Below are 14,969 nucleotides of genomic sequence, written 5' to 3'. Positions count from 1 at the left end.
ACCAATATGTTGGTCAAAAGAGGCCAAAGATCCCTTTGGACCAGACCCCTGTCTGGTCCAAAGTACGTAAAGATAGCAGATTTTCAAAGGTAAAACAAAAAATACCTGGTATGTCAGTGTTCCTGAGCAGATACACATATGTGGTTTTTAAAATTACTTCTCTACTCTATAACCTTTTTTTTTTTTTTTTTTTTTACTACTCATTTGTTCAGTGTTATCTTTTGTTTATCTAAGTGTGGGATTGTTTAGGAATAATCTGGTCTGCCACCACCCTTTTGTTCCTTACACTTCTTGGGAATGTTTCCTTTAATTTCCTGACACCTTGGGAACTGCAGTGGGATAAAAGAGCCTGCATGATAAAGATAAATAATAAACTGAAGGGAAGGTGTCAGAGACAGAAGCATTTTAGACTTGTAGTTGTATGGGGAGAATGAGAGAAGAGAGAGAAGGTTATCACAGCAGCATTTTGAAATGGTTTCAGAACCGGTAGTTGAAAGAGAAAGACAGATTAGAGAAGAAAGTTGTGATTATAAGCTAAAAATCACTGTGGCTCTTGCAGAATTCCCTGTCCATATGATAAACCAGTGACATATAAAAATATTGCAGAGATTTAAGCTGCAAAATTTAGTGAAGTCCTGAGGGAAAAGGACCTCCAGGCCACACTGTTGTTGGAGACCTGGGGCACAATGACGAGCAGTGCCTTATGGATCTATCATGACACTGATACCATAAAGGACACCCTCGACCATCAACGGTACTGTTAAATAATAGTTTTTGGAGAGGTTGAGAAGTCAAGGGACATAAGGTTAGGTCAACACAGTCTGGTTGTGGGACTAGTACCAATCCTTCAGATTTTACATCCCAAATCCTTCTCCCCGGAATACCAGATCCTTTCCTCCACTGTCCTTAGTTTCCTTTGATCTCTTCTTGCCATTCCTGTGCTCGTACTGGCCCAACACACATTCTGCCCTGCCCAAACGCCTTTCTTTTTCTGAGGAGGCGGGGAGGCAGCTGTACAGGCTGATCTCTGTCCCTAGCCTTACACAACTGCAGTGCCAAAGGTAATATTTGGCTTGTGCTGTCATGTCTTTGGAGAAAGGACAGGTGGAGGGGGTGGTAAGCCTGGAGCAGAGACAGCTCAAGGGTCCATCACTGCTTGTATTTCCCAGGCACCAACATTGTCTGATAATACTGATGTCACTTAATACTGTGCTCATCTAATAGCAGCCTGAGGTAGCAACGAGTGGTAGTGCCCATGGCAGTGGATGGGAAAGCAAGATGCATGTAACTTAAGGGAGCTCGAACTATTTACAGCTGGTATGGGGAATGCAACTAGAAATGTGAGGCTGGAAAGGGGCAGCCATCAGGTTAGGCTGATCTGCAGTGCTCTGAGATAGAAATTTGAGTTCAAAATGTGGAAGAAGCGTGATGCCTGTCTGTGGCTGGAGACTAGGTAGGAATTTTGTGAGCAAGGGGAATGTTTTGGATAGTATTTGAGGCTTTGTGATGATGTCTCATTTTATGAGTCTTGGGAATTCATTTGTAGCGCCTTGCTACTTCTGTCTCCCTTTCAAGGTCAGTGGGGTGCACTGACTGCTCTGTAGCTTCATTCATTAGAAATTAGCCAAGCCAGGATTTGACTGGGATGTTTATCTGTGATGACCTGGCCATTTCCATCAGGAGGTCATTCATACTTGGAAAGACAAATGTATCTCATGTTAGAGGACAGGTCATGCTGACCTCTCTTTGCCTCTAAACATGAGGGAAGTAGGATTTGGCTCATGAATAAATATTTAATACTTGAAGATACGAGTTTGTTGTCTAAACTGAATTGGTGCCCTGTTCCATTTCAAATGATCTGGAGTACCCGAGTGATAGATGTGTGGTTGATGGTCATGACCTGTGGGACACCAGAGCCTACCTGGATGCCAGACACTGATACATGTGCTTGGACACCTGGGTTTAGGCAACTGGTTTGAACTCCGAAAAAGCTTTTGTTTGCTGCAGTTTGCTCTGGGGTTTGGAGTACAAGTACCAGGCAGTGAATTTAGAGCTAAGGCTGCTCTGACTGCAAAAACCCACTCCTGATTTCCCCTTCTGTCCTTTCCTGGTCCTGTACACCTTCTTTGTGCTTTGGGGTGGACAAAAGTGTATCCCATTCTTTTCCCAAAGTTGTGACCCAGTTGTGAGATGGACTGTATATGTTCTGTGTGGCTTGCCTGCTAGTCTAGCCTGAATGATGAAAGGACCCACTCAGTACAGATAGGGAGGCAATAGGTGTTGTATTAAGCTTGATTCATGCTAGTGTAGGGCAATTTGTACTACTGCTCCTTACTTGGCTGTAAAAGTGCTACTACCTCTACCATAGGTAGTTAATCATAGTTGTATAGCCTAAATGGGTGTTTTTTTTAAAGGTAAAGTGAGTAAATAGGATCATTCAGTTGAGAAATGATAAGCCTTTCAATTATAGCTGGGCAGGTAGTGTGTATGCGTGACCTCTTATTCTGCTTTGCCCCCCGAGCTCTCCTGGTTCTTCTGGCTGCAAGAAACATCGCAGGGTCTTGAACAGTAGTGGTGGATGGCCAGGGCTTGGGGGCTGCTGGAGCAGGTTGCAGTAATGGTTTGATTTGTTGAAGACCTCCCTAGTTCAGACTGTGCATTGAGCAGAGGAGAGGGAGTTGGCAGAGCCAAAATGAGAATTCAGACTTGATCAGTAACTTTGCTATGCAGTCCTGAAGCAAGCAGTGTGGCTTCCCTCACTCTTCCATTCACTGCCTCAGAAATCTGGATCTTATGAAAGAAGTCACAGGAAAATTAGGAGAGGTATGGAAACTTCTGGATGTAGAAAGCAAAACAGGGTGCCCCAAACTTGTTACTGTTTTGCTTCTTTATAAATGTTAGTGCTTGTCCTTTTGTTAGGAAACTGGTTCTCATCCCCACTACTGTTGGAAACTGGAGAACTGATGATGTTCAGATGATGGGTTGTCCTAAAAGCTGTCCAGTTCTATGGATTGTGTAAAGGTTTTTGCTGTGATACTGTTTTTGTAATTTACATGCATTTAATTCTAAAGTGTAACATGCAGCTTATGTAAAAAAGATATTTTTGTGTTCATTTTGACACTTCTTTAATTAAAGTGTCAGACCTAATAATGTTTCACTGAGGAAACCAGTGGACCCTCTCCAAGGAGTCCTGCAGCAGCAGCAAAGAGCAGGAGTTGTGATATTTCTCAGGTTCTTAAAAAAAAAAAAAAAAAAATCAGTTTTTTAATCTTCAGTCTTTATGTGAAGAGCAAATAAGGGATACAAACATGATATTCGAAACAATACTTTGCAACTTCAATTGCTGTGGTTTTGATTTGCCATGGAATGTCATATAATATATCTTCTTGTTATATCTGGCTCAAAAATATTGGGTCCTGCTGATGCGCTGTGAAGAAATTGGTAAAGTTGGCAGAAACCCATGTCTTTGTTGCGGTGACCCTTTGCAGAGTGCGATGTGGCTAAGCCACATGCATTTCAGAGAAAGGCATCCCTGAGTTGTCTCCTGTGTTGTAGAATATACTCATGTCCACCCGTAATTTTCCTACAGCCTTACAGGGAGAAAGCAGCATGAAGTCTCAAAGTTGTGGTCTAAATATGTTGGTGGTTCTTGTTAAAGATTATGTATAATCTTCCTCCACTATGTGTATATTACTTAGGGAGCACGTGTTGTCAATAAGTAAATTCCATGTGAGATGAGTTATCACAAAGGGAAGAGATTGCAGGAATGACCTGTTGTTTCTTGTGCAGCAGCTGCTGTAGCAGCCAGGCCCGCTTTGGGAGCAACCTGTACTATGCCCGAGGGATGGGAAGGTCCTGCTCACAGAATCACACAGAGTTGTGGAGGCTGGCAGGGACATTTGGAGATCGTGTAGTCCAACTCCCTTCTCAGGACGTTGTCTAGCTGAGTTTTGAATATCTCCCAAGAAGGTGATGCCACAGCATCTCTTGGCAACCTCTGCAGTTGTTTGACCACTCTCATGGTAGAAAAGTTTCATCTTATGTTTCAATTGGATTTCCTGTATTTCAAAATTTGTGCCCATTGCTTCTTGTCCTGTCACCTGTCACCTCTGAGAAGAGTCTGACTGTCTTCTTTACTCCCCCATCCTGTATTTTACACAGTGATGGATGTGTCTATAAGGATGTGATGGGAGACACTGTCAGAAGCCTTACTGGAGTCAAGACCTGTCAGTACCAAGTAGACCAGAGCCTGACCAGTGTGATTATGGTGTCCCCTTTCTCTGGTAGAAGCACAGCTCCGTTGGCGTCACACCACTAGCATCTCCCTCCTGCCCCAGTTGTATGGATTAGTGTGTAAAACTGCTGCTCTGAAGCCTTGGAAGAATCAGAACTTTTGTATGTTCTCATGGGAGTAAGCAAATGATGTTCTGAGATTGCCACAGTTTATGTCTGGTCCTGCTGCCTGAAGCTGTTTGTGAACAAAGGATTCCACAGTATATAGTGAATAATTCCTTCACACGTTTATTCTAACATCTTTTGTATCAGCTTCAAGGGAAAGAAGAATTTATTCCTTTTTTGTTGGAAGCAGGGACAGTGTACATCTTAATGTGATGTCAATGCAGCTCAGTTTTGGCAAATTCCTCTCCATCAGTACCTTACACTGGATAATCCTTGCATGTCCCATGAGAAATTCTGGACCATGGTCTGATCCAAGCTTTGACATTATGTCTATGTAAAATCCCTGTAAGCTAATAGTTCCTAAGACCTTGGTGCTGTGATCTTGTGCTGCACAGAGCTTACTCAACAGATACATGGTGCCCCTGGAATTTTATCAGCTGTGGTGAGGTTACTTTTGGCAGATAGATGCAGAAGTATAAAATTTAGCCTTGTTTTTTCTTCTCTCTACGTCCTACCATTTGAGTGCGGAGGTATAAGAAGACTCAGTTACTAGGAGTACTCTTCTAATGTTTACCAGAGAAGATGTCAAGTGGATGCTGATATTTTCCACGCAGAGTAACTTCTGGCCTATGAGTATACTTGATAATGAGCCCCCAGTTCAATAGGCATTAATGTGCTCATCTGTGTGTGGGAAGTTGCTTGGTTCATGTTGGCTGCTACTTTTGACTGCAAACATGCCACTGTGTGATTTAAATGCTTGTAAGATCTAGGCCATTGCCTTCCTTGAACATGGCAAGAAGTCAGGATGTTTATGGTGATATGTGAATACCTTTATTTGCATTCATGTCTAAAATACACAGGTTTGTGTTTGTTGATACATGATGTAATACAACCCACACACTTTCCAAATGTTTTATGTCAGTGTGTGTTTTAGTGGATGACTGTGGTTTATTCGGATACTATTTTCATATCCATTGACATTTCATTTGATAACAGTGGTAATGCAGTCTAGTTTTAGCCTCCCGCTTGTCTTTTTCCCCACTTAATCCTTCCCACTTGGAAAAAGTCAAACTGAGTAATTATAGCTATCTTGGAGGAATTTTCCAAATGGAAGTCTATAGTTCCTGTTATTTTCTCTGAAAGAGTCCTATCTTCTGCTCTGTGCTTGTACAGATTAAGATACTGATCAGCAAAGGTGTAACACATAGAAGGTTCTGTGGCTATCAGGTGAATACTGAAGCAGCATAATCCGTAATTAGTGTGGGGTCTTCTGTGTGCACTGTGATTCAAATTAATTGTGCTGTATTGAGAAAGCTATGGTTGATAATTGTTTATCTGGGAATAAATAATACATTACTGGCTTGCACTTCAAATTCATATAGCCCTGTACCTTTCCTTGGAAGGAATTTTGTATAGTTTTAAATCATTTTTCATAAGCAGGCAGAAATACAAGTCTTGGTCGTTATCAACTAACATTGCAGCCTATACAGACTGAATCTTAGTTTTTGGAGGTTTGGTGATTTGACCATATTTCTCCTTTTACTAATTTGACATTTGTCTCAAATGTCCTTGTCTGTCGCTGGCTGTTATGTCTTGTCTATGTAAACTGCTAGGGACGTTTTCCATTTTCAGCTTTATATGGCACATCAGCACCATACAGTCCTAAACTTGACTGGGTATTTCAGACACTATTGCAGTGATCAATATCTTAATGATCTGTACGGAGCTTTTAGTTTTCATTGTGACTGGCTCAGTTCTGTTGGATTGCAAGTTGTGACTTGGTGCAGTCGCCAAGGGCTGATTAGAATATCGGTGAGAATCCCGTTCTTTCTAGTTGACTCCAGTGCACCTTCCCTTAAGCATTAGAATAAGGTAGATTGGGCTGTATTTTGGAAAAGCATCTCATTTCAGCCCAGTGAGATGCTGTATGCTTGTCTGCACCAGGTACAGAGTGTCTATTAATGAAAATAGTATGTGATACTCCCAGTATGATAAGAGTAAAGCCATGGGAGAAAAACAGAGGGAAGATCTCACATCAGCCGGCCTGTGGTCAGGCCAAGCCTTGAGATTTGCAAAGCATGGTGCATATTTGGACCAAACCTGGGTGGGAGAAAAGTGATTTTTGCTGTGCACATATTCATGTGCTGTGATAATTTCAAGCTATATAAATGAGGAGGGAACGTGGGTAGGATTTTTGTGATGAAGGTTAGTGTCACAAAATTAAACTTAAGTGGTCAAACTGAAGACCAGAGAGTGAAAGGAGTAGTCTGAAACTATTCTTGTGCATCAGAATTCACATAATATTTTAAGGCAACGTATAATAGAAATCCCATTCATGAAAAGAGGAAAAAAATCCCATTCATTTTTGCCCCACCCACCCTTTCCTTGGAGTTGATACTCTAATGCTGAATGTATTATTGTTCAGTAAACTTCAGGGCACTGAAATTGCTTGCACAATTTTCCCAGTACCTGAACAAACTAAGATAACTGTTCTTTCTTCTACTTCAATAATCCTTTTAAATCTTATTTTCTTAAGCCCAAGAAAGACTTTTGAACTCAGAGACAATCCTATTGAAAGGAGATTTTTCAGCATATTCTGGGATGCTGCCTGTGATTGCCACATCCTCCACTGTGCAGAAATTTTAGAGCTGCAGTGGATGTATACTGATTATATATGCTCTTGTTGGCTCATTTCCCTTCTCCTTTCTGTTTTCTTCCTCATGAATTCAAGTGAGTGCTGGATTTTTCAGTGCAGTTATGGGCTTTTTTAGTGGTCTGAATATCATTGCAGCATAGAGATAATACAGGCTTAATGAAAGAAGTCTGCTGTGTTAGTGGCTTTTTCATTGCTTCAGCAAGGAAATAAATAGTTACCTCATTAAAATATCTCAGTCTGCTTGTGATCGGCTAATGTCACCGAGCATCTGGCCAAGGCTTTGGTGGAATCTTGTGTCAAGAGGACCAGTACCCGTGCACTGATGTACTGAACACCAATAAAGCAAGATGTTGTTCTTGAGGAAACTAGGTTCTTAGGCAGAGTATCAACACAAGCCCTTTGTATGCCACTTAAATACTGGCTAAAGCCAGAAATTTCACCATTATCCTCTGCTCCGTTCTGTTTTGTCATATTTCCAGGCTTTTTTTTCAGCCTTTGCTTCTTTGTCAAGCTTTCATCAAGGATAACCACTCTGTCACAGTCTCAATTGTTTGTTAGAGCCTGGAATTAAAACTACAAATTGTTTTCCCAAAGCTACTCTCTTCAGCGTGACATCTTCAGTGGGAGGGAACTCTCATGGTCACATCTGTCTGGCCTTTGATCAGAAGGTGCAGTCTGGGTCCCGCAGTTTCCATTACATTAATCATCCCACCCAATATTCAATGTAATTTTTATTTCCTGTGATGTAATACAATTTTGTGGTAGTGTGGGACATTTTCATCAAAGGTCTGGACTGATTATACAGTCAGGGAATAAACAACTCCTTCTTGTAAAAAGTTTTGTTGCTGGTTGTGGTTTCTGACATACCTTCTGTTTGCTTCTTGAGACTTTCAGTCTGGCTCAGGGCATGAGAAGTTACAGTCTTCTTTGCTAAAAAGTCATAAGGAAGTATTATAATCCTGCATCTATTTATGTAATATTTGGCCATTGCATGTGTTCATGTGACTTCCTGAAGCCACTGCGAGTTCTCTTAGGTAATTGCATGCTGAGCCTCATTCATGTCGACAATATGACATGACGGTCTCTGATCTTACTGTCTAATATGGGAATCCTGGTAATTAATTAACCAGAAGTGACACCATCAGATATGTCACAGGACAGGAGCCCTGCTCTTGCTGTCTGTAATGCTGTGAACTGGTGTGGAAGTGCTGGCTAAAAAAAATTAAGTTTAAAAAAGTTGTCCTACTGAAACCTATATGGAATATGAAAGCTTTCTGGAGGATGTTTGCCTTTTGAGTCCTTCACAGTGAACCAGGTGATGATGGAAGCCTTTGAACAGTTGACTATTTATTTGCATAGTGGCTCTTGAGAAATTGCAGAAATTGGAAGACCGGACAGTGATTTTGTCAACCCTGTTTCCCCTAAGTATTCACTCTTCTGGAAACAGTACACTACGTTTGCTGTTAATTCTGTAGAGGGGTTTTTATTTTAGCTAGCATGAAAAATAAATGCATTTCGAGTGAAAAGCAGCCTTCTTCCACTTGAATCCAAGTTAGAGGAAGACTGGGGTGAACAAGAAAACATAAATTCAGACTTCCTTCATTCACCCCCGAGGAATCTTAGCTAGCTCTGACTTTGAAGGTAAAAACATGTTTCCTACAAAGTCAGTAGCAGAGTACTTGCTTGCAAGGCGCTGCCTCACCCCTGCCTGGCTGCTTGGGTACTGTATATAGTAAGCATACTTCTAGTGAAGTTCAGCCTAAATATGGAAGATGACCTTTCCTGACAGTTGTATTGTTCTCTCTGCTAGTTTAAATTTTTTATTAGACTCTAGCCAGAAGCACCTACCTCGCATTCCTTCTCTTTCTGGATGCTTATGGAATAATTAATTTCTGTCAGATGGTGTGACTGCTTGTGTTTTAGTGTTCCTACAGCGTGCCTTTATTGTCACTTAACACCATCACATTTGTTTAAAGGAAATAAAACAAAACCCAAGGTCACTACTACATTAAAAACATAATGTCGCAAATAAATGTGGATTTTCTTTGTTTCCAGGTGCTTTTTTTTTGCCATGGGTGCCTTGCCCTTTCTGCTTATATTTTTCAAAGCCATGGGATCAGATGCCACAGTTACTCTGGCCTGTCACGGATCGCTGTGTCCAGATGTGGCTGGCTGTACTTTGGGTGCTTTTCCAGTCTCCAAATCCTGTAGCTCAGTTGGCAGCCACTGCCCTAGAGCAGGGTGAACCTCAGGAGCTGTAGTTGGGTCTGGATGTTTCAGACTCCAGCCAAAATCCTCCATGTGAGACACTGTTTCCTTGTATCGGAAAACAGCCCTAGCAGTAAGAGAAAGAGACAAGTCAAGGTGAGAAGCAGCCTCAGAGGTGACTTTGAATTGGCTGCCTTCTCCTGACCTTCCCAGGCAGTGTGTTCTCCTACTACACCATAATCTCTCCCTCCCAGTTGAGGGGTTGAGTTCCTGGGATTTGCATCTCCGTCATTTCCAGCAATCCTCTCTCTTAATCTGCTCTCTAGCCAGCAGCTGAGTGGTAATCAATGCCTGTTCCCCTTCTGGCCAGCCTATGCTGGCATCCATAGGAGGCTGCACGCTGTTGTAGCAGAGATGCTGAGGCTAATCTAGTGTGTGCACAACTGGACAGTAAAACCTCCTCCCATCCCTCCTGAGCACGCTGCCGAGTTCAGCCGGGGCTGTCAGGAGCCTTGCCAAAGTCTGCCCAAGCTCTCCCATGAATCAGACCCATGCAGTCCCTAAGCAAATGGATAATAGCAGTCATCCAGCCTGTGATTCTTCCACATCCCCATTTCCAAGGGGCTTTCTGTGGGGATGATGAGCTCTGGCTCCTGGTGTGTCAGGGTCTGTTCCCCTGTGCTGTGAGCTGTGGTTACTCAGCCAGGGTGTGCAATGCTGCCAGGCCATGTTTTTTCAGGGGAGCAGATGTGTTGTCCATCGATGAGCTATTCCAGGAGCATGCTCATGTGCTTCCATGCCCTGCTTTGGTGGAACTGCCCTATGTAGGGTAGGTGCAAACTTCACCCCTGAGCCTGGGGTGCCGCATCGCTCCCGGTTCTCCCCACCAGCCACTGGCACTGGGGCAGGTCCTGCTGGTGCGGGGTGGCCAGCGCAGGGGTGCAGCGCCCGGGCTGGGGGAACTCAGCTCCTGTTTGTCACCCCTGGGCGTGCGTGCGGCAGGGATGCTCTGACCCCAGCGCTTGCTGCGCTGTTGCCGTGGAGATTGCGTGCGCTGTTGCTAGGCAGCTGAAGCATCTTTGCTTGCACACTGCAATGCCACGAAATTCTCAACTTTCCTCATTCTCCCTTCTTTAATTTCACAGATATGACTCCTTTGGCTCTTATCCCGCTTCATTCAGTTGCACTGCTGCGATTTCTTGGTGTTAACCCTATAAACCCTAAAAAAACCGCATGGCACTGCAAATAGGATTTATGGCAATGAATTCAGGGCTGAAGGAGTTAAAGTGGTTGGGGACAGACTACAGAGGAAATGATTTCTAGCAGATAAACTACTTTAAATGTTCTGGCATTCATGGAAGGGGAGGTTTGTAGCTGCAGCCTTTTGTTCCATCACTGATGGTTTATATGAATAAAAACACAGACTAAAATATCACTACAAGGTAAGAAAATCAGCTTGAATGGGCCTAATTAATCTCTTCGGTTACACTATATACTTAGTTTTTTATTATCCTCTGCTTGTCTTTAGTGATTTTAATGTAGCATGTGAATGTTAATTTAGCCGTGGAGCCTGTCGTGTACAGTTTTTGACTTATTTGGCTTGAATAATAAAGATATCAGCCTGTATTCTTGGAGTATACTGCATTAATCAGACTTGCAGGAATGATCACATGGTACTCTATCGCCTTTCCCTGTTAGCTGCTGCTTGTCAGCAGCTGGCTGAGCTGTAGGCTGCAGGCCAGTATCTGCATACCCTTTCTCTTCAGAATATTTCAAATATACTGTCTCGTCATTATGCATTTTGCTGCCGTTTGACAAACTAAATGGTCCTCCTGCACGTTAAGAAGATTATTTTAAATTTCAGAGCATTTGTGTAGTTACTAGGCCATGTATGCATTTGAAGAATTCAGGTAGGCTCTCTGTTTTATACATCAGTGTGCTTGGTTTTTGTTCTCACAAGGTTTTTGCTGTGTAATGTCAGTCAGCTCTACAGTTAGTTCTTCAATGTGCAGATATTTCTTGTGTTTTAAAATCTCTACCCTATGCATGGGGAGAAGTGCTTGAAGGGTAAGATGCAGGTAACGGTAGCTAACTGCATGATGAAGTGCAAAGCTGGGTAATTGATTATATGCTGCACAAATTTCATCGCCGTGCAGCTAGAAGCAGCGAGTACAGTGTAGTTATAAATATAAACCAGAAACTGTTCTGTTTTAAAGGGTCTTTGCTATTTTTGGTTCCAGAGAATCTGACAGATGCTCCTTTGAGATAGAATACTGATTGTGATAGAGAAGAGAAAATTGATGCTTGGATCGTATATAGGATTATATTTTATGCTGCTGCAGAGTATACATGTCTGTTTCTCATAATCTTGTAGCTGCAGAATTCTCTATGAATTACGTTTAAAATAACAATATGGTTAAGTTTGTTGGGGTTGGTTTGTTGTGTAAACATTTGAGCAACTGTGATTGTTAGAGTATAAAATTAGCACATTTTATTTGATATTGGTTCTACTCAGTATTGCCTCTGCCCCCTCTCCTCCTCCATCCCCACCCCCAATATAACTCCATCCTTATGCAAGTGTTGAGGTCTTTTAAAACCATAACAGATTTTTGAAGACATGAAACAGAATTTCTATCCTCACTAATAGAGTTGATTATTTTATCTGCAACGGAACTGTATTGGACGTGAAAAAAATCTGGTCAGTAGTTGTGGGGTGGGGAGTGTCTCACTTTTTTCAAAAAATGTGTTTTCCTTGGTGTGTTCAGTTCTTATAACTCATGTAATAAAATTGTCCAGATAAAATGGTAACAATGTTATAACAGCATTGGGGATCATCTCATGATATGTTTGTCTGTATATCATTATTATAATGTATTTTGAAAATAGCCTTTCCTTTCTGATGCAAAAGAAAAGAGATTGTTTGACCAAGTATATAACTAGAAGAAAGAATGAATTATCTTTGTATACACAGTGAGCATTCTGTAACAAATATTTTCAAATTAAACTTTCTAACTTCAGATGAAATAAACTAACATTATTTCTGCTTTTTGTTAAAGCATTTAATATGATGGCAATTTTCCTTATTTCGTGTTTTGCCAGTCAGTTCTATGTGGAAGTGAGTAGTGTCAAATGCAGTAAAAGCAGGTGCAGGACACCCTCCGCTCCTGCAAATGTCCTGATTCCAGCCGTAAGGGCTGAGCATACACAGGCTGACCGTGTGTACTTCTCGTGTTGTGAAATGCAGTATGATGCTGTCTGAGGGAAGAGATTTTACTAGAAGACCAGATAATGCTGTGTAACTGCAGTTGTCATAGGGCTGTCAGGAGATGCTTGAAATCTTGACATCGCTGATTGTAGGCAGTAAATTAAGCTGCAAATGGGCCCCAAACTTATTGTGCCACTTACTATGCCCACAGAGTTATTTGTATTTCACCCAGTTGGTTGGTTCCTGTTCTTAATAGAGTGAAACTCTCAATAAATCTACATGAGAAGAGAAAAGGTGTTTTAAAAATTCTGTTTTAAAAGCCTTAGCTGTCTTTCAGTGGCTTTCCTAGACACCTTGGGACAGGAAGACACCTATGTTTATGGCAAGAACGGTCAAATGCTGATTACACACCCATTAGCCTTATTAAATTACTTGTCTTCTCTTAGACTTGATTTGAAAATAGTATTAACATTTGATGTGCAGAGTGCTAGACATTTTCTTTTAAACCTTCTGCACTGGTAGGGCTGTGGTTTCTGTATAGCAACATTTAAATGGCATTTATTTTATTAGGCATTTCCGTGGTGTTTTGTTAAGGTTGTATCTGCATGTCGATGTTTTTTTTATGGTATGATTATTCTCATGCCTGTGGCTATATTACATTTTGATGGGATCAAAACATATCTTGCAAGATAAAGAAAAACAAAGGGTCTAGTTGAGCAGCGGGGTGGAAGTCTCAGTCCCATGGGCTCCCAGAAGCAAAGTTTATGTAGCAGTAGATGGCACTCTTCTCTGGGCTAACAACCCCTGGACCTTGGTGGCCCCACAGTCTTTACAGGTGCCATTTTCCATGCACATAAAACATAAGCTTGCACTTACCTTGACTCTGATCTGAAGCAGGTGCTCCCGTGTATGTTGCAGAAAGATGGCTGTTCCCATCTTCCAGTTCACCCCCAGGGCCTGCGTACCCAAGTACCCAGAGGAGTGGTGACCCCACTGGTGCCTGTTCATGCAAACCCATGCATGTCATTTCTGTATGTGCTATTCTACATTTTTCTTTCTGACTCCACGCTGGGCCTTCAGGACCTGCAGGAGAACTCGGGCAGATGGTGGGGGCTTTGGCACCCCAGCCCAGTGCCAAGAGGTGTCACTGCAGTCTGGCTGCCTGAGTTACCCTGGCAGTTTCAGTTTGATGCAGCCGCCTTCACTTCCCCAGCGAAACGGTGCTGGGGTAAAGTGTTAAGCAGCAGCTGGACCTCTCTGCAGGAGTGTCTCACTTAAGGACTATAAGTGACCTTGGTGCGCTGTTTGTGAAACACTTATTTGTAAAGCCCTTCGGGATGATATTACCCCTGCGGTTACTGGCTGGATGAACAGAGACTTAAGCCTCAGAAAAAATGGGGGTAAATCCATCGAATAATCTCATAGTTCCTTGTATCAGCCAAGCTTGGTTTATCTTTCTCTTGGGAAAAATCTAATATCCCTGAAAAACTTCAATTGCTTTTAAAGTGAAGGTTAAAGGAGCTAAGCCCCTTCTCAGTTTATATAGGCTACTGGTTTCTTTGTGGTACCAAATGGGTCCATTTTCTCACTGATTTTCTGCACTGTCTTCATAAAAGCCCAAAGCTCACGTACATTTTGTTTTTACTCGAAGGTAAGATTATTCGTCTGCCACGTTTTTATGATACTCTGCTGACCACACCGTTGTAAGATGACTTTGCACATGAAGCCAACGTACACTTGGCCACAAGCGGTACTCCTCATTTGGTATCTTCAGTCCAGATTTAGCTCAGTAGCAGCAGAACACAAATGCTTTTTTTTTTTTTTTTTTTTCTTTTGTTGCCATGCCTTTATCTTTCTGGGATATTACTTAGTATTCTTTGCAGTGAGCTAGTGTCTGTCTATTTCTGATACACCGCCCACCATGGCATCGCAGTATTTTTAACTGCATCTTCTATTCCCTCATCCACTGAACAAAACTGAGAATGCTACAAGAGGGAAGAGGAGTCTCTCAGAGAGCTGGCTATGAACAGAGGAAACAAAACCCACTGATGAATAGAAAGGAAAGTTCAAAATAAACATAAAGCATTTGTGTACATGTACCTCACCTGCTGATCCCCAAAGCAGTAGCAGCAGTCAGGCAGTGCCTCCTGGGAGCGGGTGATCATCTGCATCTTTGAGCCTGTTCAGGCATTGAGTTTACCTTACCTATAAGCATTTAATGATTGAGTTTAGCTGTAGAACTGGCGCTGGACCCAGGAATTCTGATGTTTAAGCCTTTCCTTTTACTACTGTCAAACGAAAAACTGTATACCCCAAATTAGTGAAGAATTATGGTTTTAATATGATTCCGCAAAAATTAATTCTGGCAGCAGGTGCCCGTCAAACACCTGCTCAGACTTTGGCTGCAGCATTCACTGCATTAAGGCCAAGAGTTCAGGTACCTTCGGGTTAGGTGGCATGTTTATTAAAGAACAGTATAAAGTGCGAGCCAAATCATTTCAT

At 42.1% G+C, this 14,969-nt stretch overlaps 1 protein-coding gene across 7 annotated transcripts in view; it reads left to right on the top strand.

Moving 5' to 3' along the window:
• Nucleotides 1-10,610: 10,610 nt before the first annotated feature.
• The window catches only part of EVL (Enah/Vasp-like), a 134,554-nt gene continuing 130,195 nt past the window's right edge, over nt 10,611-14,969 (top strand). For 2 of the 7 annotated variants that reach the window (XM_026849395.1, XM_026849386.1), the window contains exon 1: nt 10,976-11,172. In XM_026849395.1, coding sequence (XP_026705196.1) covers nt 11,150-11,172 — 23 coding nt within the window. In that variant the 5' untranslated portion in view covers nt 10,976-11,149. Of the gene's footprint in view, nt 10,705-10,974; nt 11,173-14,969 lie in introns of those variants that run through there. The other 5 variants (XM_026849387.1, XM_026849391.1, XM_026849389.1 and 2 more) reach the window with 4 other exon arrangements.

This window comes from Athene cunicularia, assembly GCF_003259725.1.
Source record: "Athene cunicularia isolate RWA chromosome 5 unlocalized genomic scaffold, athCun1 chr5_part1, whole genome shotgun sequence".
NCBI classification, from domain to species: domain Eukaryota; kingdom Metazoa; phylum Chordata; class Aves; order Strigiformes; family Strigidae; genus Athene; species Athene cunicularia.
Note: the sequence above shows the minus strand (reverse complement) of the source record. Positions and strands in the feature narration are given on the sequence as shown.